This window comes from Perna viridis, chromosome 4, assembly GCF_037379345.1.
Source record: "Perna viridis isolate PV_CMFRI_1.1 ecotype Kerala chromosome 4, ASM3737934v1, whole genome shotgun sequence".
In the NCBI taxonomy this organism is placed as follows: Eukaryota; Metazoa; Mollusca; class Bivalvia; order Mytilida; family Mytilidae; genus Perna; species Perna viridis.
The window spans coordinates 27,965,011-27,992,817 of record NC_142448.1 but is presented as its reverse complement, the minus strand read 5'-3'; the positions used below and the strand labels follow the sequence as shown (position 1 = coordinate 27,992,817).

At 32.4% G+C, this 27,807-nt stretch overlaps 1 protein-coding gene across 1 annotated transcript; it reads left to right on the top strand.

Annotated features, from left to right (window-relative positions):
* The first annotated feature begins 20,163 nt into the window (after window positions 1–20,163).
* Window positions 20,164–27,106, top strand: LOC148619590 (adenosine deaminase 2-like). The gene is made up of 3 exons (XM_088579676.1): window positions 20,164–20,325; window positions 21,749–21,926; window positions 24,187–27,106. Exons 1-3 carry the CDS (start codon window positions 20,164–20,166, stop codon window positions 25,818–25,820), a joined length of 1,974 nt encoding a protein of 657 aa, XP_088435802.1. The 3' UTR covers window positions 25,821–27,106.
* Window positions 27,107–27,807: the final 701 nt, after the last annotated feature.

Genomic DNA, 27,807 nt, shown 5'->3' with positions numbered 1-27,807 from the left:
AATTTTGCTGTAAAATGAAAAGAATGTACCCCGCCGAAAATCGCTTAAATTGACATGTTTTTTAATGTCAAAACCCCTATTAATGATTCAGGAAAAATGGCTTATTTTCTGTTTTGTATTATGACAATTTATACTTCTGGGATTCTTTTGATGATTTTTGACGATTTATGTAGTCAGAATTGTTAAAAAAAAAACAGCAAAAAACGGAATTAACTCATAGAAAAACTCATATTTGAGATGAGAAGTGCAACATTCATACGCATCTGAAATGTTATTTTCTCATAATTCAGTCATTCAAAATAAAATAAAAGCTCACTTCATAATTACAACAGATTAGAAACAATACAAGAAACTAACTTTTGATCAAATTGCGCATATCAAAGCATGAAAATGAAAAACAAAAGACAACAACGGCAGGTAAATATTTTTTTTAGAAAGTAATTCCGGATACATAATTAGTTTTGTTTTCCTAATTTAACCAAGTTTAAACAGTCACATGACAGTACTATTGCCGCCACGCCGATCAAAACTCCACCACCTACGGATCCAATAACTTGGGAAGAAACCCGTGTGTCCATTGCCGAAACCTTAGTACGTATGTACGCACGGGTCCTCTTTGGATGTATCCTAATATCTTTCTGTATTTCTTTAGCAAGTTCCCGCACGTGCGCCAACAATTGTTTCTTTGTCATGATTAACCAAGCAAAGCTTTGATCACCATTAGATAAACATTGACATGGACATGACGATAATACACCTGGGCTACTCGTGTCAGTATTACCAACCGTATTGGTTGGTTGTATGTGTGTAGTAGGTGTTGTACTTGTTTCTTTACTTGAGCTTTGGGAACTGTTCGAAAGATGGGTATTTTCAGTTGTCGCAAACTTTCTATGTTCATTGCAGGTTAGCTCTTTAGCAATACTAAAAGGGAGGCTACCTTTAAAGAAGAAATAATACATGTACTTGTAACAATGCGCTTGTTGTTCATTGAAAGACTATCATTACATTTATATAAGTGCATCGTTAGCACTGGAATTGCCAATAAAAACCGTTTGGTACCATTTTATGATCGAATCTTTCAATAGCAACAAACAACACGTATATAAATACGGTACATATGTGAATACAAGATAAAAATAAATAAAAAAAATCATTGTTCACTCTTTGTAAAGTCTTCGCGGATTATACAGTAGGAACACTCAAATCATTATTTTTCATCAGTCAGCCGATTTCTTGAAGCAAACAAATCAATATTGGCATTGTTGTTATTACAAAGAAATTTCTGTGCTCCTTCAACTGTTTAAATTCAGGTGTGTGTTGCGTGGTATGTACTTCATTTGTTCTTGGTTATTTTAGTTTCCGATCGTGTTTTCTCTAGTTAATTTCCCCTCGTTGAATTCTGCATTTTCTAAATAGTTTTTTTATTGTACTTAGATTGTACTGTAAGTTATAAAGATAGAGGCTTTTGATTCTCGTTCTCGTTTTGTTTAAATCCAGAATAATAACTGTTGAAAGTTTTCGAACCAAATATCGATTTGTATAAAGTCTGTTACTTCCGAGTACATCAATATGATGCATAGTTATCAGAATCTTGTACTTTGAGTCAACACAAAACTTGTTATAGACTAAGTGTAGACATTGTTAAGCGTCATATTTTTTTATCATAACATATTTACACACAAGAGATTTTTTGTGGTTAATGTTTTAATCTGAACTCTAAAAAAACAATTACGTCCTATGGTGTGGACCCATTCTCATAGATTCACGGAATTATGGGACGAGATTTTATAAGACCTACTATTGAAACGTTAACATTCGTATCAGTAATATTCTGTGAAATACAACAGGAAACGCCGTCCTGTTGGGACTCGATCATCAGTTTTTTTTGGTGAGAAAGGATCACTTTTACGTGTATTATAGTTTACAAAATACTGGTTCGCCCTGAAAACCCTTAAACTGACTGTTGGAAATAATCGAAAATGGTAGTTTAACTAATGGTCGATTGCAAGATTTATGTAATGGATTGTAAAATGAAGTTTCACATTCTATAATAGAGGTAATACGTGTTTATTTATCTTCGTTAAAGATCCAGGTATCATTCAAACCAGAATTTGTGCTTACTGCAACATAATTAACCATTGTAGGCATGGTGATAGGGGCTGTTTCTATGACTGTACCATCACCAATACCCAACTGAAAAATATCTGTATCCCAACTAATCCAGAACACACGAAAGCGATCACAGTTAAGAATTCTTGAGGAACTTACTGACTTATAACTGCAACATTTGCCCGTATCTCTGGTCAAACACCACTGGTAGCTTGTCGATTTATTATTGTCGTGACCAATTTTAAATTCAAAGAAAAATATCGGATAGTTGTTTATTTCGTTGGTAAGAAGTATTCTTGCTGAATTGCAACATCTGACGGAGAAGGAAAAATTCTTAAACTGGGCAGCAAACGCCTCCTCACTGAGAAAATTGTAATGGTTTGTGTCGGCAGAGCATGCTGGGATGCACAAGTAGGTACCTGAAATATGTAAAATGCTTGGGCACCGACCATTTTTATCCTGAGAGGACCCTTGGATTTGATATCAGATACGAATTTTTGTTCGCATAAAAAAAAATTATAAATGGTTCAATAGTAAGCGGATTAAAAAAAAACAACAAAACTAAACTTAAATTCTAACATTCTTTGCAGGCTGAAAGATTAAAACAATTTGAAAATACAGACAGTTTATACTTGAAGCAGCGTTTAATTTGTGTAGCGCTCGTTTAATCATAGCATATAATAATAGCATAGTATTTCGACCAATTAAAGCCCTTTAAATTGAAGATAAAACAAAAAGCAAGACTTATGAAACTCTTGCCTGTACACATATATTTGACATATGTTTTTATATGTTTACAAACCACACATTAAACATACTGAAGCATATGTTTAGGATAAATATGAATAATAAATAGAATACACATGTTTAAGATTAATTTTCATCTTTTGAAAAAAAATATGGGCCTTATTTTCTATAATTTTATCTCGGTCTACAAACAAACAAGTGCAATAAGGAATAATCTAAAACACAACAGGACCTAAATTGTTAAATTTAAGGTTTTTCTTTGTTTTTGTTTTAAGATATTAAAGTCTTTACTCGATTCTATCATCGATTGTATCAATTCTACAGAATGCTAAAATAAAAAAAGATGAGATAATGTTTTGAGATGCCCCTCATATATTGAAGGTGAATTCGGTTTGAATTGACAGACTGGTTAATAGGAGGACAATAGACACCTGTACACTATAGGTGATTTAAACCGTGTTAAAAACTGGACAGTATCATATCATTTGTGCAAATACTGATCCTAAAGTACTAAAAAGATTGAGCTTTATATTAGTTCAAAATATTGTATTCCACAATCCATTAAAAAACTGTCTAATTTCTTTTATCAGCTGTATCAAGCCCTTGTGTAAACAAGCATAGCTGTATGATGGGCATGAGCAAAGTCTTTTTTCTGTTTCTGTCTTTTTATACCATTTTCCGTCTTTTGACTATGAATAAATATGTTCCTACCTTAAATTTTAGTTGATTACTTACCCTTATAACCGTACAAAAAAACTAAAAAAAATACCAATGCGTTTCCGTTTGTGAAGATTGATTACTCATTTGGTAAATTCTAATCATATTATTATCTAACTACAAAAATACTAATCATAAGATTGTTCTAATTGAAGAACGACTCATTTTTATCAAAACAATGCAAATGCTTTCGGTATGAATATTCGTTGACTATAACAAGAAGACAAGTATTTGTAAATCGAACTAGAAATTGATTTAATTCTTTTGAAAGAAGACTTTCGCAATCCTGTAAATTTCCATCATTTAAAACAAAATCGTTAATCTCCTGATCGTGCATAAAAAAACTTACCTCTTATTGCTGAAATGAAATGAATTTCCAAAATAAAAGTCAATTAAAAAACAGCATTGCTACTATTCAGTAATGCAGCAATGTCTCTCCTCAAGTCTATTTTTATATTTTCCATTATTTACCAGTCCTCATTTTAATTCAATACTTCACGAGCATATTCTAACTACTTTATATTCCCTAAAATCCCAAAATCTCGTGAAAATGCAAATTAAGTAAACCAATCATTAACTTGTTAAACATTTTTTTTCTTAATCTGCAAATCAACATTTCTTAGCTCAATGGTCTTATAAGCGAACTAAAAGGGTAACTGAAGAATGGCTTACGTGTTAACTTTATATCTTAATCGGGATTAAAATTGTCATACATCTTATAATACAAAGAATGAAAGAATAATCTTCTTATTTTTACAACTTCAGTTTTATTGTGATTTTTGTAAAAAAAAACAAATTACCGAATAATATCCCTGCATCTTTCTTAAAGAAATACGTTTGAGACTAAAGTGAAAAAGCATCGTCTACAAAAACTCGAGATCTAAAAGTTTCTCTCTTACTTAAACTTCAAATGTTCCTCTGATATATTTAAAATGAAATCACAAAAAAACAAAAAAACAAAAAAACACTCAAATTGAAACGAGAGAAGATGTTAATCCACGATCAACTTGATTAAGATTTAAATATCAAATGTAAAAGGCAAACGGTAAAAGCAATATATAACCTTTTTTCAATAAAGAGTAAAACCGAACGATATATTTGTATTTAAACATTATTTGCCATGTCATTTTTGATTATGTAATCCAGGCATTAGTGACTTTACAATACGTGTGCATATTTAATTCGTTTTAATGAAACACGCTCATTTAAACTGATATTACTTTCATTAAAGTCGAAAGATACTTAACTTTCATTCTCACAAACCTTGATTTCAGGAAAAACACATCAAAATTGATAATCAGTTGTATGGTAGTACATAATAATGTCCCCAATTATCATTTCTAAAAACGTATGCGATGTCATGGACGTCTAAAACGATAACTTAAATTGATTGAAAGCACTTCTGAATACACATCAATGACCCTATTTGAAATGAATGACTTAACCGTTAGGTATTCTCAGCTTTTAAAATTACTAAAATGTGTTGCTTTTGTCTTTGGGTTTCATAAATTTATCAGGCCACAGGCAATATAAAGGATGATATTATCATTAGAACATGTCAGGACCATGCTCTCGATTGATGAATATGAAGAACCTCCTATTATGCAGTAGTGAACTTGAATTTGGCTATTTGAAACGTGTCTCACAGGAGTATCAACAAAGATATTGAGGCATCAATGAGAGTACAGTTCAGACACATCAAAATCCAAGCACATGGCCCAAAATGAAAACAAAAAAAAAGGGACGATCTATCTACACTATGTAGCATACAGAATAGAATTGAAAATAACATATAAAAATAGAAGGTACGGCAAACTATCCATAACACACACACACCTTAAACACAAGCAGTATAAAAAACGGAACCGATAAGGATCTGTCATGATTCCTCCTCAACAGGGGCGGATTCAGGCGGGGGCGTGGCGGGCGTGCGCCCCCCTAAAATTTGCAAAGCAATTGTGAGGGGTAGATTAGGTTGAAACTTCCATTTCTCGTTAATTTTACCACAAAAGATATCTAAATTACAACACTCTAGAAGAATATTTCAAAAAGTTATCCTAAAAAAATTTTAATTATGCCCTCCCACAATCTAAAGTCCTGGATCCGCCCCTGCTTACTATTACATCTTTTATCTTGAAAACAACATGCTTTTTTAATCAAACATGAATGTTTATGCGTGTTATTTGCCTGCCGTAACATTAGCAACTTGCAAAAGCAGATAACATATAACATGCAGAAAATATGATTTCATTAAATTGGAAGAGAAAAAACGATGAAAGAAAAAAATGAGATAGAAACTAAACCCCTTTTCACTTTATTTGTGCCATCAAAAGTAAAAATATAACAATGAAATAAATTAACAAACACAGGCCGTTTTTTTTTCATGTACCTATAAGTCATCGACAGATATCGTTTCTCGGGTCCGCTCGAGTTTTGGACCGATATCAATGCACTGTTAAATTCGATTAACTATAATAATATATTCACAATTATTAAAACAAAGTATTTTTTTGACGTTGTTTCCTCGTAGAGACTTATGAAAAGGTCGTAATAAAGTAATAAATAGTGAATTGTTTTTGCTGCCGTAATGACTAATAAAAGATTCTATTTATTCGGAACTTGTTTTGGGAACTGCAGCGTTTATAGAAGGAGATATTACTGTCTGTGGCGGCTTTTATTTGTACAGTGTGCATTGAAGTTACTCCCAATGTATGGAACTTCAATCGGTAAACAGAATCAATTCCTGCACCCGCTTTTATTTATTGATTTTACAGGGTAGATTTTCCATTCAAGTCGCCCAAGATCCTTGGACGATAAAACAAGATCCCAAAAGGACTAATAGTAAAAGACTATTCATAAGGAGACTGTGATAGAAATTACAGATTACTATGATTTAAGATGCAGCACTGAAAGATTCTACTATGTGCAATACAAGGAATGAAGCCTTGATATTGTATCAATTTAAACAAAAATATAGCGTATTAGTTAAAATCAAAACGTAGTTAGCTGATCCTCCGTGATCCTATATCACATCTACTACAGTTGAATATAACCTTACACATTGTGTAAACTGAACTACTTTTAAGGAAAAAAATATTTCTGTTTTTGTTTATTATAATCAAACCTTACTACAATCTTATTATGGGCATTCTAGAATATACAGAAATTACTTTGTGTGTCAGAGTGTCCACCAGTTCGTTCGTCTTGTAAACGCAACTCCCCAAAAGATGTTCAACATATTTTGAATAACCATTATTTAATAAAAAATCTTTCTTTGTATTTAATTATAATCCATCTGCACCACGGAAACTGATTTGTTCAACGTGTCGTAGTTATTCTTTCCTCTTTCGTCTACTCCGGACTTGACTTTTTATGAGGAACTCGTCGGGTGTTTCTAGAAAACCAGAGGACGCTTACCCTACCGGTGCACCAGGTCCATGATTCCAGTTTTAAGTTGAGTCCGAGTTGCTTATTTACTTTTTTACTTTGCATGTATTATTCCACTTATTTTATGTTCTTTGTCTTGTAGGTCTGTTTTCCTTGTCTTGTCTTTGACCTTGGATTAATACTTTGGATTTCCGCACGAATTATGGTTCCCTTGATTACTATTGAATAGCAAGTTCAGGCATCATATGTAGAGGTACTGGAATGAAGATGGTTACTTTAAAATGACTGCAAACTGAAATACGTTTTTCTAATGTTTTACTTTTTATAACATCGTAAGTTCTTTATATCATAAACCATGTAATTGATATACACAACATTTTATTAGAAAACTATGCAACACATATTTGTGCATGACGATATTATGATTTAATCAGGTTACTGTAATTGGCTTACACAAAAAGTGCTGTGGAAAGGATATAATATTGTAAGACAATCTGTATTTAGACATTCATTTTCTTCCACCAGATTTGACCTTCATTTGGCAACGTGGCTGTTGTTAAGCAGGAACTGGTCTCAGATCACCTGATTTCACTCATAGTTTTTAGTGGCGATTTTGCTTTCCGTTTCCTGTGTGTTCCTTTTAGTTCTTTGGAGTTTTGCCGATTTTCTTCGTCTATTATTCTTTTTGTTTTGCTGTGTTGTATTATTTATCTTCCGGTTCTCCCGTTTGTGCCTTCGAAATTACTGCACCTTCTTAGAGCAGTAAAGATTGTGTTAAGTGCGGTCATGTCGGTTCCCTATAAACCTTTGAATAATTATGTTAATCAAACTTTGTAGTGATATATTAAAGGGACAGACACGGTAAATGAACAAAAAAAAATGTTACAATTATTATCAATATCATTATCTTTTAATATATTTGTATTTACGAAATATCTGTTGTCTTCCCAATGTTAACCTAATAGCATAAATGTAGCATGTAAACCAAACCTCTGAATTGGTTATTAGAATTTTTGTTTAATAAAATACTTCAGACCTAACAACCTTCACTATCCTTCAATGTCTGGTCTTTATCCCCGGGTTACTTTCTTTTGATTTTTGCTATATTCTTGGTTTCTTTAAAACTCTTTCAAATGAAGCTCTATAGTTGCATGGTATAATAATACGGATAACAATGTTTTATCGCTATTGGATATGTGTTTAATTTACATTTCTTGTATTAGCAATGAGATAAATCATACAAAAGTAATTGGCATATTTAGTGTGTACTTTCGGCTTTTCCACATTTTTCTTACTTGGGGAAAATCGGGTATTAACATACTAGAAAAAGATTTCATCATATTGTATTCTTTATTATACAATTAGTTGCATAATTTGTATTTGGTCACGAAAAAGTATTTAAAATTTTGTTCACGATCCTTAACTTCCTCGGTAAAGATCAAACTGCAATACTTGACATAATTGTCGATCCTTTCATTATCAGTTATCTCACGTGACAGTATGACGATGTTGAAATAGTTCATTTCTTTTATTTCTAAGCGCTACTATGACTTCATTTTGTGTTAACACAAGGCCAGAAAGAGAAGAAGAATCGTACTGCATGTAACCTTTGAAGGATCAAATGAGGGTTACGAAAAAACTCTTCATAAAATTGATCTTTTTTCACAATGTTTTATTTATTTTAGTCAAAAATTGAAACATACGCATAGACCAATATATTCAATAAATGATTAAAGAAATTTGGTTTATAGTATTTTATCATGTACACATGTACAAACAAAGTTGACGACGCTTATTATTTACAATTTGTTTATTGGGAAAATAAGGTCCTGAATAAGGGCCCCCTTTTGTCAACTTATTGATTTACCATTAATTATCCTTATACAGCAACACTATAAAAAACTACACCTGAGCAACTGTAAATCTCTATATATATACTACATTTCTCAGACATCACGTGATTGCTTTATCTAATTTAAATATGTGAAACAAGTTATTCATATTCTAGATTATTTAATTAGTACAGTAAATCTAATATCCGATATGAATTTTAAGATATATTCAAAAGATAAGCTGATTACAAACATTGTATTTTACCGTTCTGAATAAACTATAAACATGAAGTCTTCTTATGGCTCAGAAAACGTCGTGATTAATTGCTTTTGGGTTCATGACAAATTGTTTTAGCAACTATCAATGGACATCTGTAAAAGAGAGTGTTAAACTAGAAATTAAGATGGCACTATCAATAGTTGTAGGTACAATTTTACTCTAGATGAGAATAACTACTAAATGTAAGAATGAACATAATATCTTACCTAGAAATACAATATACGAATTGTAATTTTTTTCAAGGTTTATCATGTTTATCATACCTATGACTTAAAGCATCCTCTTCGGTCATCTTGTAAAATCACACAGAAATATATGTTTTTAATAAGCAAATTGTGTTCAAAATGATGCAAAACAATTAAAACACAATCTTTAACTTATTTTACATTTAAACATTACAAGACAAAACGTTTGTTGACGCCTAATTGTCTTTTTTGAAATTGGATAAAATGTTAAATAATTGTTGTTTATACAAATTTTTATGCACTAGGTTTTGATAGTGAATATTCTCTTCAAAATCGCTATAAAATGTTGTAAAAGACGCCTACATTAAGGCTCAAATATCTTACATTTAGTTTGGTGACTTATGCTTCTATGATAATTTTACTGTATCTTCATCGAAGATTGTATTTGCGAAAAAAAAGCGAAATCTATATAAAAATAGTCAATTTCCTTTGTTGCATTTTCGTATTTTCTTATTATTTATTATTTATCTATTGGGTTTTAATTTTGCTTTCTGTTTGTTCAATAAAATCAATGAGGTATACATGAGCTGTATTCTCCCAAAATGCAGAAGCAAAAGACAGAGAAACAGGCAACAAACGACATACTTAAACCGTGATATCACACATAGAAAACATAAGTAAATAACTTCATTATTATCATTATTATGTCATCGATAAAATAAACATATGCATAGTAAATGGGTAGGACACAACAAAATAAAACGATTCAAAATTGAATGCAAATATGATAAAAATAAAAAAAAGATCTTTTCTAAAATGCCCAGGTACGTTTTGGTGGCTTAGGGATTAGGCGATGCAAGACTTTACAAAGTACATATAAGGGTTGTTTTTATTTCTTGTCTGTTTTGGGGTTTTTCTTTTGTTTGTTTGTTTGTTTGTTTTGTTTTGTGTGTTTTTTTTTTACTGTATCCTTATACTGTTTTAACCTGCATACGAAACCAATAGGTTTGTCAAAAAAAGAAAGACATTGATGAAATAAAATTTTCCCTGCTGCGCCCTAACTCTTTTGCGTACAATTTTCTTTCGATTTACAACATGTCCAAAGACGAACGCTTCTGATTCCTGATCTGATCCAGAACAAGGAACACCTTTTAGCTAGATCCTTTAATCTCAATGTCCGCTAAATAGATGACATATTAAACAATGCTAGTTTCGGGGATTTGATACATGGCATCTACCCCTAAAGAACTTGAGATAAGGATACTACAGACACTTTCCATCCATTTGTGGCACGTTATGCCAGAGCGTGCCGTAACTACACAGACTTTTTGTATCGCGCTAGGTTTCTTATAATAAGCTCTGGAATAGATTCATGTTGCTACAAGATTGAAGAAATCACTGCAGAAGTTTTATACTCGTTATCATAAACTCGTGGATTGGTACGGTGAATCCATCTGCACTATGATGATTTGTTCCACGTGTCATAGTTTTCCGTTTCTCTTTCGTGTAACTCGGAGTTGACTTTTTATGACCACCTCGGCGGGTGTTACTAGAAAACCAGAGGACGCTTACCCTACCGGTGCAATGGTCAATGCTCCCAATTTTTAATGGAGTCCGAGTTGCTTATTTCCTTCTGTTACTTTTTATGTATTATTTTGGTTATTTAATGTTCTTTGTTGTTTGTCTATTTTCCATATCTGGTTTTTGTCCCTGGATTGCATTTTTTTTATTTCCACTAGAATCTAGGTTCCCTTGATTATTCTGAAATCAGGCATCTAGAACACACTTTTTTTCATGTTCCATGATTTGTATTACAGCGAATGTGTGTTTAATCCACATCTGGAAATATGTCAACTGTATATGGCACTATTTAGTTGCATGTGAATGAAGACGAAGATTGCAGGATAAAAAAGTGACAAATTCTTTTCAATAAAGAAATTAATCTAAGGCAGATGTTTATGTCTTGTGTATTTGCATTTTAGCTGTTTTCACTAAAGATTTGAACCAATGCTTGATCGAAGAGGTGAATAGCTTCTGCTAATGTTGTTTGTGTTTAATCAAAGGTTCGTTGTGTTAAATGTACGCCTTTTCGATAAATAGAGAAGGGGACTGATATGGTGAAACGCAACAAATTTACTACAAAATAGAAAATAATATCGGAAGATGAACATAATCTACCAGAGTGTTTGTACCCATTTTCAACTTGCCATTATTTCGAAAGCATTGCATAACATGACTGAGACACAATTATTTTAACATGTCAAAAACACCTGGCGGAAATCAAGAAAGAGTTGATAATCGATTCCAAGCACACGCAAGTGTATACCAGAAATAAGGTTTTAGCGAAAGATGGAAGGATATCCTCCAAAATAATTGGCTATGTAGGAAGAATAGTCTTATTTACAGGCAATCATTTTGTCATGTGACATTTTCTATTTGCTAAACAACAAACGTCAGTTATGAACTCTCAGATAAAGATTTATTTTGAAGTAAAAGAATACATTTCCGAAGAAAATTTCAAACGTTTGAATGAGAATATTATTACAAGTTTTTCTGCTTTGCATTATGAAAAGAAATATCAAAATTTTTTTATATCATTATACGGTCTGAAAAAAAAAATGAAATAAAATCCATAACCTCAATGTTATAATCAATGATACTTTCTTTACCTTTTCAAAAGGAACATCATCGGATTATCTCTATTTTATTACTTCGTGAAATTACTTCTTGATATCTCTTATTTTAAAGGCAATTTATATAATTGCTATTATCCTTTTTTTCAGAACGTATGCCATCTGGTTTATCCATTAAGTACTATCTTAAAATTTGGTCTTGGTATATATTTCAAACACACATTATAACTGTTATAACACAGTTGAAACATGCAAGGGCATAAAAACAGAATAAATTTTCAACGATTATTCGCATTTTTTGTTTGTTTTCATAACTACCTATGCAATGATGCACATGTATGATTTACACACATATGAAGAAAAATTTATTTTTGAAATTATGTATTGTCTTTCCAGAAAATACAATTTATGTTAGTTTGTGAATTTCTCGCATTTTCATAATTTGAAAACATATTTTTCAGACCTTCTTTTTTGCGATTGACGGTCCTAAATTTGAACGTACACCTAAGCCTATTAAAAATATCAATTTCATGACCGATGAAAAAACTCTGTACTTGAATGCCGCATCGCCTGTAAACTAAATTTTTTACTATAAATCTCCAACCGACCTTCCCAAGTCCTCAAATCAATTACAGTTAATATAAGAATTATCAAGGGAACCAAGGTTATAGCAGTAATCAAAAGAATGTAATCCAGGGACAAAGACCAGACATGGAAAACAGACATACACAACAAAAAACATGAAGTAAGTAAAATCATACATGCAAAGTTACAAAAGAAAATGAGCAACTCGGACTCGACTAAAAACTGGGGGCATGGACCAGGTGCACCGGTAGGATAAGCGTCCTCTGCTTATCTAGACACACCTACCGAGTTGTTCATAAAAAGTCAAGTCCGGGGTAGACAAAAGAGGAAAGGAAACCTATGACACGTTAAACAAATCAGTTTTCATGGCGCAGATGGATACACCGTAACGATCCACGAGTTCATGATGATGACCATAAAATTTCTGTTGAGATGACTTCAATCTTGTAGCAACATAACCCTGTTCCAAAACCTATTTGTTAGAATTCTAGCTCGATACAAAAAGTCTGCGTAGTTTCGGCAAGCTCTGACATAACGTATGAGTTATGATATGAACACTCCATACGCAGGTGCTGAAGAGTTGTTGCCACAGATGAAAGATAGTTGACAATTCTGAATGAAAAATCACGTTTGTTACTCAACTGCTCGTCCGTTTTATTACATTATGGTATAGTTGTAGTACTGCCATTTAGACCAGAATATTTCATCGTCTTCTGATTCCTTTATACTTTTTCCAATTGTTATCATCGTTGTCTTCATTTGGCAATTTATAGTGTTGCAAAATGTGATATAAATACTGCATCTTCGCGTCTTTCTGAATATCTTTGTCAGACGCGTTTAATTTTTAGTCATTTTTTTTTACAACTAATGACAATAGTTCTGAAATCAACTTTTATTGAGAAACCTATACCAACTGTATGTTTCACGTGGCTGTTGGTAAATATTTTCTGATTAAAAGTGCCTTTATGCCGGTCAACAATAAGGAACGTAAGATGAAGTAGAATTAAACTAGATGATAACAACAACGGAAAAGAACTTCAAAATACGTATCCGACACCAAGTGTACAACGTAAGATAGAAACAATGAAAGTCGTTTAGGTGTTGCGTATTTACTCATTTTATTATATCTTGTATAAGCATTGTTATTCTCATCTTATGTGTTTACAATCTTGACGCCAATGCATCATGCATAAATTGATTATAATACGTAGAAGTAAGTGAGGACTGTTAACTAGGTAATTAACTTTGAATATATTTATAAAGAGTAATCAAGGAAACCAAGATTATAGCAGTAATCAAAAGAATGTAATCCATACAAAAAGGTGTCATGTGGACAACGAAAGTTTTAACAGGTAGCAGTATCGTATTGCATATCCCTGAGCGGGTGTACGTCAAAACATGGATGCTATAAAAATATAGTGCATTTTCTTTTTGCCTCTCTACAAACTAATGTTTTGTCAAAAGATATGAACAATGACTTATAGAATAGAACAAACATCACACTGTAAGATGAAGAACTTTTTTAAAAAAGAAAATCTAACATAGTAACATAAAAATGTTCTGCTGAAAAGGTTGGTTTGGTGAGTGCAAAACGAAAGTGAAAGTATCGAAAATGGCTATTTATAGTTCAAGACTACATTTCAGTCCGATCTTCGTGGACTCACCCTATTTGCTTTGCAGGAAATTATTTTTTCACATGTTCTTAGAAATGCTACATAAGTAAAAGTTTTATTGAATCAATGCACATATTGTTTTCAAAAATTCATAAAAATATGCACTTCACTATAGAAGTCTATGGGAAAATTAATACGATACTGAGACCAACATGTTATAAAAAATTGTCTAAAGTTAAAACCGAACAGTTCAACGTGGAGAATTCTACGATCTTCCAAATTTTCACTACTTTACGTATGAGGTGGTAATAATGAGATTAACACCTCCTTTTATGCATACATGTTCCTAATGCGTTGGGTATACTGAAAAATAATAAAAAGAATATATTGATAGTGGTGCCGGTAAGTAAAATGAAAGTCATATTTTGTCTCATTAAATCTTAAGTTTGATGCTGAAAAGTAATTATATGACCATTACTGTTTCCGATTCCATCAATCATGTGACGATTGCACTGCATTGAATGATGCTTTTACTTTGAAATGAAGTAAATATTTTATGTAAATTTAATTTTAATTTCAAAATGTATAGTACAAATAAGGGAATGACAATTTCTTATTTATTTTTCATGCATCGTTTCGCGAAATGCCGGAAAATTTGTAAAAATATCGGTTTCGTTGCGCAAAAAGTGTGCGTATACCGGTATATAGGTATTTCAATAATGTTGTCTTATCAGTTGAATTATTTTATTCTTTTATTTTCATAATAAAACAGAAACTTGGCATTGGTATTGTACGGTATGTATTGTTTATCGTCTTATCAGAGTGCTTATCATTTTGGCTGAAATGGTGCAAGTTCTTCAGCTTCATTTTGATAAAAGTTAGATAAATTATAAATTATTTTCATTAATTAGGTGTGTATACGTATCTCTTTTGATTAACTACAGTTGGCCATGAAATCTCAGCTCATGTAGATCATAATGTAGAACTGTGTCAGATAAAAAAAACTAGGTTTCCAGTAAAGCATGCCTGCTTACTGGGTTAAAAGGTTGTCAACTGTTTAGAAAAAAATACTAACCTTCTAACCCTTACTTATTTATGGTAATATAAGATTCAAGACACGTATGATGATATACAATACTGGTAGTGGAACCTTGATAGCCAGGCGACGAAAAATTTACAGAAGATAAACTTTTAGCTGAGTCGGCCAGGTATCTGACCAGTTATGTGAAAAATTCGCTCTACTATGTATTCGGACACTCTACTTAATTTTTAAAATCTGCGCTTTGAATTTAGTTGGGAATCGATCTGTGTTTGGACAATAGGCTTTGAACTTCAGGAGCTGTGAACGAGATAATGAATAAGCTTATGCATTACATTTGGATACATATGGATGTGATTTAATTTTCAGCACTATGTGCCTAACTAGATTCATATATAATACTTTTGCGGATTTTTTTGCTTTCGTGATAATTATATGTATAAATGCTTGATTGTCTATGTGGAAATATACCTCTTGCGGAATGGTTTTCCCATGTCATGAGTGTTGCGAGTATTTAGGGTAAGGTAAGAAAGCGAAGCTATGTCTTTTCTCTTATCTTTTCTCTTATCTTTCTCCAGTCAAATATTAGACCACGTTCCCATAAGCAAATTTCCAGAATAGAATATATTCTAGCCCCCATTTTAGTCGTAGCAGCTGGTGTCTGTAAGAAGCTCGAAGCAAAGTTATGACAGTGACATAATTGAACCCCTGTAAAAAGAAGTATGATTCTCAACTTGACTTCATCTCATTCTTTTTAAATCGCATTTGTCCTTTAAACTACAAGGCTTAAAGAAAATGAGCGTCACAATACTACTGGTTATATTATGTTTCAATTGATCATGCGAGAATTATTATCATGAAGGCGTTGTATTAAACTTTGCTCTAAGTCACAAAAAGAACACTAATATTGCCGAAATGATTTCTACATCACGCTGTAAAAGGAAACAGTCTTCTGATTATTTCCTATTTATTTGTATGAGATTTGCGTATTCCCTTGCATTAAAAACAGTATCCTTGAACGCTTTCAACCTTGTGTTTTATATTTCTTTATGGCAATGTTATACTTGTAACGGATATTCATTCAACGTATATTGTCATTGTTTATCATTTATATTAAAAAGAAGTTAGATGACATGATGATAATGCACAGATTATCGAATCTTTTCCTTCTCTTCAACGTTTTTTTCTTAATATAATAAAACAAAACGCAATAGGCAAAAATGTTTCTGAGTGCAATAGCTACAGAAATTTAAACTATCATAATACAATGCATGGAAATACCACCTTTTTAACTTTGACCATTGAAGTATGATATCTAGATAATAAACTATCATACTTGTATTATACAACAGGAAGAAGTGCAATCATATGAACTATTTCATGTGTGTGCCTATTACCTTGACTTTATCAGTTCGGTAATTTTGTTATAATCATTAACTGACAAACACGAAAAACGTTTACATGTATTCCGTAGTATTTTTTTGTGATAATCAAAGCACGAAGGTATAGTATATAGATCTTGAATTTCATTGGTCAGAGTTATAAGATGATTTGTTTTGTGCATTGTCTTGTTCATCCGGAATTGGTAAGTTTCATTTAAGAGTAATCAAGGGAACCAAGGTTATAGCGGTAATCAAAAGAATGCAATCCAGTGACATAACAAAGACCAGACATTGAAAACAGACATACACAACAAAAAACATGAAGTAATTAAAATCATACACATAAAGTAACAAAAGTAAACGGGCAACTCGGACTCGACTAAAATCTGGAAGCATGGACCAGGTGCACCGGTAGGGTAAGCGTCCTCTGCTTTTCTGGAAACACCTGCCGAGTTGCTCATAAAAAGTCAAGTCCGGGGTAGACGAAAGAGGAAAGGAAAACTTTGACACGTTGAACAAATCAGTTTTCATGGCGCAGATGGATACACCGTAACGATCCACGAGTTCATGATGACGACCATAAAACTTTTGTTGTGATGACTTCAATCTTGTAGCAACATAACCCCATTTCGGAAGCCTATTTTTCAGAATTCTAGTGCGATGCAAAAAGTCTGCGTAGTCTTGGCAAGCTCTGGCATGACAGATGAAAGGAAAGTTGACAATCTTGAATGAAAAGTCATCACGTTGGTTGTAAAGTTTGGTCAACATTTTTCCTTTACCATCGATTTCTAAGTGTAGGTCAAGATATGAAGCTGACTTTGCAGTGTCTGTAGTATCCTTTATCTCAAGTTCTTTTGGGTAGATGCGATGTATCAAATCCCCGAAATTAGGATTGTTTTAAGATAATACGTCATCTATATAGCGGAAACTGAAATTAAAGGATCTAGCCAAACGATATTCTTTCTTTTGGACCAGATCAGCTATAAAGTCAGCCTCATAAGAGTGAAGGAATAGGTCAGCAAGTAAAGGAGCACAATTTGTTCCTATTGGAATGCCGATCGTTTGTTGAAAAACGCGTCCAAATATGTTGTCGAGTAAAAATTCTAGCACTTTGTAAACATCTTCTTCTGTATATTTGAAAGATGATTTGGAATTATTTCTTACAAAGTATGAGGAATCTCTACCGGGAACTATATATTTGTATCTAGATGTACCATCTTCTTTTTTGGAAAAAAAAACAACGATGTATGTTGTTTTTAAGTCGGGATTTTAACTGAGCATGTGGAATAGAAGTATACAGTGTTGATAAAATCATAGGTTTTAATGCTATTATATTCAGATAATAGTCTTGAACTGATTGTCTCCAAAAGATCTTTCGAATTTTTCAGGACCCACATTGAATTAATACCACTACGGGAGTAACAAGTGTTGTGGTATGACTGCAAACCCTCTTTGACAGTTGTAAGTATAGATGAGGTTTGGTGGTACATTTTGCAGATCCAGCTATGTAATGTTGTTTGTATGGATTCTTGTGGAGTTTAGTAATCCAGTACATAGACGGTAATTCACAGTCATCGTCCTTGGTAGAGAGAACAAGAGAGGATAGCACAGATATATGGTTTTTCACAATTTCTTCTTTGGAGAGTGTGGTAGCAGTATAGGACTTATCACAGCTACTATTTCTACCTCTGATAAAAAATTTGAAGACAAAAACAATATTGTTTTGGACTTTGTCTGCTGGTACGACAACATATTTGTCATGTATAGTAGACAATGTTTTTGTACATTAGGGTCCTTGAAAACTGATATAGCATTTGCACTCATTGACCTATTTAAAACTCTCATTTGTTTCACGGCCTTTAACCACTCTGACAGAGAATCAATGTCTTCTTGTTCTCGTTTTCTTGCGCAGTCCTCCACGGCATCCATAAGAACTTTAGAGTTATTATTCCAATTTATGAAGCGTGGTTCACGGTACGTGGGACCTTTAGAAAGGATATTACGCAGATGGTTCGCTTACGATGATGGACAAATCTCCCGTAACAATGGGACCAGAAGGATCATATTTGAATGGAGAGTTTTTACAAGAACAGACAAGTGGTTTAGCCTTGAAGTCCTCAATCTAGAGGTTCTACAATAGCCTTGTATAATTGACAATTTTGGATGCAATGGATGAAGTATAGGAATATGAAATAATTGGTATGGATTTATCTTTGAAATATGGGGGATTTTTGTTGGTAACTTTTTTGTGATGTCAAGACTTGTTTTGGAGTTTTAAGGGAGTGTAGTATAGTAAGAGGTATAGAATAGAGTTTGGTTCTAATGTTATGAAGTCCAAGAGGTTTTTGTATGAAAGGATGGAGACTATCTATGGAGACATCATGTAAATTAGGTGACGTATAGTGGCGATGGCCATGACCCCTTTCCCCTCCTTTGAGTTTTGTCAAATAAATTCATCACATGTATGCTATTGTTATATTGGCTTGAAAGATTTCCTATACTTTTGATGTTGTCATTGCATCCACAAGGTATTGCAGTATCTAGTCTGCGTATCTAGTACTCCTCTCATTCCCTACGATAGTTTTTACTTAGAATGGAACTGTTCGTATGGTGGTAATTTTTTTTCTAAAAAACGAACTTTCATAGAGAGGATTGAATGATCTTGTTGATTAAAATGTGATAAACTGTAGGGAATTTGGTGATATTTATTCCCGAACGATGACCACACATTTCTGTTGTTTTTGTTTTTGTGTTTCACCGACATATATCAGACCGCATTCTAATCCATATATTAAGTTTGTTTATTTGCAACGTAAGTCATCGTGACATCTTGTATGGAAGGTTTTGTTTGTAAGGGAACTAGAGGAGTAAGAGTCGGTTATAAGAATGTGGCATGTTTTGCAATTTTTAATACCACATTTTGATATAGTACAATGTGGTACGTCATCGACGTAGTCAAATATCGTTAAAAGTGATGGAACATGGTTTGATTATTTTGAAATAGTCAGAATTTTTGTATTGGAATAGATGGTCTGCAGACTGAACGTGTGATTATGTACTTTTTGTTGGAATGGTCGGGCATTATCCATACCAGATGTGAATGTGCTAAGATTCCCATCTGGGAATTTATTGGTATTTTCATATTGAAATACCACTCGGTAGTGGCCATTTTTGCTTGTGGAACAAAGATCCCCTGGGGGTATTCACAAGCCCAATTATCAGACTTGCAAGACCCGATTTATATCAAGTACATAATCTTCGAAATTCGCAATGTCACAAAATCATAAGCACTAAAACAATGAGGTTTCATTCCTTGTATCACACTACAGTATTACACACGCTTAAATGTTTGGTGCTTATACGGCTTCCCAGTTCGATATTTTTTTTATTTTGAATCATTTTGATGCAAATATTTTATTTTGGTTTTTGAACTTTCAAATTTATTGGTTTTACTACTGCTGATGGGAAGTTGTTCCTTGAAACCCGCATACATCTTACCGAAATTTGTAATATATAACTGGTATTGTTTTTTTGTATTTAAATAGCACGCTAACACAAATAAAGAAATGATTTCTGCGTTTGCTTTGCGGTGTACACATGTATGAACTAATCTTATCAAGCTCACATTTATCTTTCAGAAAAAAAAAACTGGCAATGATTTGGACAATACTACATTTCATCGCTTTATTCCAAGCGGTGTATGGTCAGACGCCTAAAACTTGTAAAAGGCATTGTGAGTACGAGTATTCTGTACAAAGAAACGCCCTGTTGAAAATGGAAGAAAAGTTTGCTGGGTACCAGCAAAACTATACTGATGTACGTATGATAATCAAATTACAAAACAAAGAAGTTTCCACTGCGTACACATGCAAGCAGTCATATTTACAAGTTAAAGTAGGAAGAACATGATTAGAAGGAGAAACCTAATTTCGAAATTCTAGAGCAAGAAAATATAGAAATCAACATAGAAAACAATAATCTTATAAAACTAAGAAGAGCAAATCGTTCAATACAAAACACAAAAAACAAAAACAAAAACAAAAAACAAAACAAAAACAAAAAGACAAAAGACAAAAGACAAACAAAATAACGATGCCCATTAAAACCGGGGATGAAGTAAGATGCTTTAGATGGGTAAGCAATTCCTGTTTGTTGTAAGACACTCTCTTTGCTGAGTCAAAAGTAAAATCGAGTGAACGATGGAAAACATCTATGACGGTTGAAAGTTACAAACAAATCATATTGGAAACACCGGTCACTCAGGTCACAATGACGACCGCAGGGTGTTTGAAACCTCACCTTCAATCTAAGGGGAATAAAGCTGTTTTCAGTAGTTTTTGTTCAAATCGCTAAGGTCTATCGAACAGTTTGGAATCATGGTCGCATTTTTTTATAAACCTTAGATAAACGTTTGATCGAGAGACAAACACTTCATATATTGGTACGATTAGAATGTTACTACAAAGAAATGAATAGTTGACTAGCAAGTCAAAGGCGCTGGTATTTGTCACTGAGTTTAGTTTAAATGATTACGTTCCACTTCTGTTGCTCATTTCCCTTTGTTTCTTTGTACGTGTTAAAATGGTCATCATAGGTTCTTCGTTGTGGGTGTCTATTTTCCAAGTGTTTATGCTTGGAATATATCCGTTTGATTTCCGCTCGAATCTTGATTCCCTTAACTTTGAAATATATGTAAAGATAAAAAGTAGAGTTGAAATCAGAAATTATTCACCAAAACAAAACAAAAAAAACAAAAAAAAAGATCGATATTACATGTAAAAGTTTGGGAATGAATAGAAATGACATTTTGCTACAGTTGTAAACTGTTCTTTCACCTGGGAAAATCCGTTTTCAGCCTTAATGCGCCAATTCTTTTAATATCTAAATACAAATACGACAGGTGGTTAGTTAAACAGACACTTTACTCAACCGTGTAGCAATTATACAAAATGTCAAGTGTACTTCGCAAAGAATCTTTATGTTAGTTTAAGGTTTACCTAACTGCATTGGTTTAGCCTCGTATAGTGAAAACACTGATAACTATGATGACAACATATACTGCGTTAATGCCTTCTGTGGTATAACGTTCACCTAAATAATAAAACGTCTAAAAACCACTATATCACATTACAGCTGTATTGTAATTTATTTTAAAAAAAAATATATATGTATATATTTCACCATTCGAGCGGATCTAGAAAATTGTAACTAGTACATATTCTAACTTCACAATATACAGGACGAACAGATAGTTTACAGTTACCTAGAATATCTTAAATGGGAAGAATTCAAGAGGACAAAACATGACTTCCCACCAGCCAGACCGGTTAAATTACATATTGACGAGGTAAAGCAAACCAGAATCTACAAACTTCTGAAGAAATTCCCAAAGGGTGGAAATTTACACCTTCACCACAGTAAGAACAATATTTTCAATATACTATGTTTTTGTTACTAGAGAGACATTAATGATAAACAAAGCAATCTTAGTTGCATAACTTTCTGTATGTTTTCATGTTTTCCCTAGAAGATCCGTCATATTCATTTGTATGTAACATTACTTTCATTTTGGTATGAATTTAAAGTTTAAACTATTACAGATGTATCAATTACCGTACTTTCAACATGTGGCATAAAGGGGTACAGGCAATTGAGAACAGAAAGATGGGAAGTAGGAGATGAACATTTTGAATAGGAATAACGTTGAAAACTGTATATAGAAAACATTTGTTTATATGACTATTATTATATTTAATTATGTTAAAAAAATACAAGTTTGAATGTTAATAATGAATTTGAAAATACAAAGTTAAGTTGATAATGTTATGTATGATTTAGAAAACTGCAAGGGGGATTCTATGGGAGGATGGGAATTGTTTTCATGGGGATGGGGAAATGGGAAATAGGGGATGGTATGAAATGTTTGTGGTGTAAATGGGAAGGTTATACTATACCAATGTTATAATTAAGTAAACAAAAACAAACAAACGTGCAGTAACCATTAACAAGCTACTTTATCATGGTTTTTGTATAGCTGGTGTTATTTTGAGCCATTTGAAGGAGGTTCACAAACATGCAAGTAAAATAATGATAAAACATAAATTTGAAGAAAATGATTTAGATATTGTTATTGCGCTTTCGTCTGTCTTGCCTATATATATGTTTCTAAGATAATGTTGTTGAGGCTAATTTGTTTTGTTGTGACAATCGGAAAATCCCATAAAAAATAACTGTATTTTGAAACATTGAGAGTTTAACGCTTTCGTTCTCCAAACTAAGATAGGTTTAAATAGATAGTTCTGTGGTGTAAGGTAAATGTTTAATTTCAAATTCCGAATGTCTTCATGTAAGACTATTGTACATGAATAATCTACTTTTCATGCAGTATGCTCTATCATGATGTTGAATCGACTTGACGTAGAGACGAAAGGAATCGCTCTGACGTACATGTAGTAATTTCTAAAGATATTTTCGTCATAAATTATGTCGATAAAATATAGTCATAGCTCGCTTATCATTTGAGAGATACACATGATTTCCTCCATTTAAAGAAAACGAAATTTATATGTATTAATGACGTTTTATTGGCAACATTCAATAAACACGAAAATCGACAGGGCTGGAATTTTCATAAATCGTTTGACCTATAATTGTCCTGGAGTTGTTATGCATGTAAATCATTCTGAACTAGATTCGCTAGGAAGCGTTTTCGACTCTAATATATATTAGTTATCGCTAATTGTTGGAAGATTTCCTGCAGATATAAATACATTTGATCATTCTGACCATATGTGATAATTTTTGATAGAATCATCATACCACTGTATTTTCGAAATCTATTAATACTTCCTTCGTTCTATTCTCGTAAATCTATTTCGAGCAACATTTGTACACTTGGTTATTCCCTTGTTTGAAATAAAGGACTTCCGTCCCAGAAAGATATTTTTTTCAAGAACGGCTTTTATTGGTTAACTCTTTATCAAATATATTGTCATCATTTTCTCTTTTTTTTTCGTTTATTATGTGTAATACCACATTTAATTGTTGTTCATGGTAATATTTCTATATATTTTTAATATTAAACCTAGTTTGAGTCATGTGTTCTTGTACATGCTTTGTCTCTTAAAATCCAAATCATCTCGGACGTAGTAAATTGGGATAAATTGACAAATAATTTAAAAGCCAAATTTTAAGAATGACTCAATCTTTGAAATCATGATTCTGGTTATGCAATGATTAATTGTTTTGAGAAATCGTTAAGTTCAATTTTTCATTTTCTAAATTGATTAAGCTTTGTTTTCCTATGTTTTATTGACCATTGGTACAAGTCATAATTAAATTTTCTTTCGATGAAAATAATACAAATCATTTTTTTTCTCTTTAAAAGTTATTGAACTCGTTTTCTTATCCCTATAACTATATGAAATTAAGTAGAAAGCTTCTAAGTGCGCACGCGCGAGCGCATATTCATCTAATGACACCAACATTCATAAATGGTTCATTTTAGAAAAAAATCTCCATTGTAGAACATTTAGTCAAATTTTATAAAGTAGACAGACAAATGTGTACATGTATTAAAAACTATTATAAATATCTATGTGTAGATGTTTAGAAAGGAAGTTCATCAGTTCTTATACATTGTACATTATTAATAATTTGTTTTATTTTTTTCCTTAGATCACGTGGTAAGCAAGGAAACAATCTTTAATATTATAGAAAACAGCAGTTTGTATGAAAACCTTTATGTAAAGCAGTATCCCCCAGGTCAATATAGACTTGATTTCTTTATAAATCCTCCCGATGGTTGGACAAAGGTTAAAGACAGTGATACGTTTACAAAAGAAAAAATTATCAAACATGCAACATTATTAGGGGTCATGGATGATATTGCTACCAGTCGCCCGACGGACAGTGAACAGCGTTGGAAGGAAACAAGTCCTTTGTTTAGCGTAATTGGGTCACAGGTAATAAGTCATGCTAACATTTGTGCAATATATATGGATGCTGTTTTGCAAGCTGCCGTAGACGAAAATGTGCAATACCTTGAAGCCAGAAGTTCTGCATATAATAAGTTGTATGTTTTAGATACTACTGACAAATACATATCTAGTCATGGCAAGCGCTTTATAGACACCGATATAGGAGAACTTGAATTGCTGACTGTTCAAAATGCCGTCAATACTTTCATGGAGAAAAACCCTGATTTCATAGGATACAAAAGAATTGTTAGTGCATACAGAGGCGACATAACAAATGTTGAAAAGAGTGTACAAAATGCAGTAGCTTTGTATAAAAAATATCCACATTTTGTGGCTGGATTTGATCTTGTTGCAGAAGAAGACAAAGGTTATTCACTTCTTTTCTTTTTAGAAGAATTTTTACACATAAATTCAGTACTGCCCTTCTTATTTCATACGGGAGAAACAAACTGGCCAGATGAATTAATGTCATCAATGCGTGAGAATGACCCAGTTCCAACAATGGGCAACCTAAGGGAATCTATATTGCTGGGTGCAAAACGTGTCGGGCATGGACTTGGGTATATTAAGCACCCGTTGTTAATGGAAATGCTTAAAACTAACAACATTGCAATAGAAGTGAATCCTATTAGCAACAAGCTGCTCGGGTACGTGCCTGACCAACGCAATCATCCCGCAATAACTTATTTAAGATATGGGATTCCAGTAATTCTTGGAGCAGACGACCCAGGGACGTTTGGATATAACGAGTTTACTTATGATTGGTACGAAGTATTCATGAGCTGGGGTCTGACTTTAGCTGACATCCGCCATCTAGCTTTTAACTCTATTCATTATAGCTCAATGTCAAAATCAGAGAAAATAACCGCACAAAATAAATGGAGAAAATTGTATGATAAATTTATCGTCGAAACCAAGTCGCTAGCTTGCACAGAAACATTCACAAATGTTTTACCATCCGTTCATTTAGTATTACCACAGGAAGGCAGTGCAGAAGGTGGTACAATAATACAGGTTTTTGGGCGAAACCTTCACGTTGCATTATGCCAGCAAATCTACTGCAAATTTGATGAAATGATTTCTAAAGGGACGTTCAAATATGAACATCAAATTATTTGCATGTCTCCAGCCATTTCTACTTCCGGCTACAGTATGACAAAAACATTAAGCATATCATTAGACGGTGGTACAACATATCTTACAAAAACATTTAATTTTACTTACTTTAAGAAAAACATCATCAATAGTTCCAACAAAAATGCATCGCTATTACATTTAATTTATTTATGCGTCTTCTTTTTGATCATTTACCTCATAAGGATTCCTTTTTAATTCTAAAACTGATAAAACAGTCTGCTTCTTTATATCAAAAATTCGTCATGATTGCAAAATTATCGTTATGCTTGAGAATTACGGTATATGGTCACAAAAATGTTTATTTAAGGTAAATATCACGGATTTGCTTTAAGTGTAACAAAGAAGGGTAATAACAAAATTACTGAACTGAATAAATTTTGGCAACTGTCAAAAGGTATAGTCAATTAGGGACGTCCGTATAATAAACGGTAATATTAAGGCAAAAACCGAAAAGTTGGAAATAACTGCAACAGTCTTGTACAGGCATACGATAGTAATAATGGGATAAACCAGATTTAATAGCGTAGTAAACCACCCGCTTCCATCATGGCTTATTCTTTCATTGATATTATTTCGTTAATATTGCAATCCATTAAGACAGCATAAAATTGTAGAGGCAAACAAAATTTGTTCGAAGTAGTAATCAAAACAGTACAGAAGTTATGAAATTATGAAAATCCACGATCTCTTAGTCAGAAACAGAATGTTTCTCAATAAGATCTCAGAAATATTACTTTTAAGCAGAGTGTAAGCCCATGAATATGTTAAATTTACTAACTAATAAATGCATTAAAGTTTATCCAACTTACAGATTTTATCATTTGACCCTTCAAAAGAGGCAAACAACTTGTAATATTGAGTACCGATTTTTGAAATGTTTGGAAGCTAATTTGGGTTACCATGACAAAATTATTGCGTGTAAATGCATTAAGTAAGTAAGTTATTGCATCACTAAGTAATGCCCCCAAAAAAACCAAAATGTTTGCAAATATAAACAAAACAAAACAAAAAAAACAAAAAATTGGTGTTGAAAAATCTGTGTTCAATTTATTAATCCTGTAGATTTGGGAAGTCGTTTTTCTATATTTTCTATGCATCAGTTCAAATTTTATTTTTCTGGATTGATCCCGGTATGGTAATTTAACTTGGAAAATTCTCTGAGATTTTCATTGTATGTATTTTCGTTATTTTTACTGTAACCTTGTATCTAAGGATTTAAAATCCTATATCGAGATGGATTAAGCATTTCTAGTGGTGTTCAAAATAGCAATCCATATATGTTTAAAATAACGTGACCTCATTTGTAATTTTGTCTTTTTCTTCCAATACAAACCTTTTGAAAACTAGCTGCTCCAAACACCTTTGTGTGAAATTTTGTAATTAACTTCAAAACTATTCCTACTTTTTTGTGTTTTGTGTTTTTGATTTTGTTTTTGTTAGTTTGTCTTTTTTTTTTTGCTTTGTTGTGTGTGTGTGTGTGTGTGTGTGTGTGTGTGTGTGTGTGTGTGTGTGTGTTTATAGTTTATTCGTCAATGAGACAAGTACTTTGGTAAAATCTAAATATGATTATATTGAATTGTAGCCATTAATCAAGTTTATACATATGATTAAAAAGACATATATACTGTACAATGTTCTCTTAAAGTTTAAGTAAAAAGGTTTGAGAGTTTAAAATTAGTCTATTTGTTCTGAAAATCCCATATATTACAAACATATTCCGAAATGGTAAATATGTTATTCAATTTTTTACGTGATGAATATCATTACTTTAGAGAATCTGCTAAATATATTGTAAAGTGCTATTGTGTATCCTCTTTGAAGGATTCAACCGTCATTTTTACTGGAAATCAACTAATAAAGACATATTTTGTTGATCAGTAAAGAAAAACATGATGCCATGTCTATTTAGAAAACATAGAAAAACCAGAGGTATACCACAATAACTTTGAGAGGAGGAGAACAATAAGAACTTCTATCTTTAGTCTCCATATATGGTCAAATTTGTAAGATAAATCTTTATGGGAGTTTATATACCCTTGAAATACGAAAAATACCACTATTTTGAAGAAAAAAAACTTAGTCTAGAAAACAGAATAAATGGATGTTTTGAACATTGTCTTCAGCCAATATCTTGAAATAATTAAAATTATGAAAAAATCAATTGTATAAATGATCCATTTGA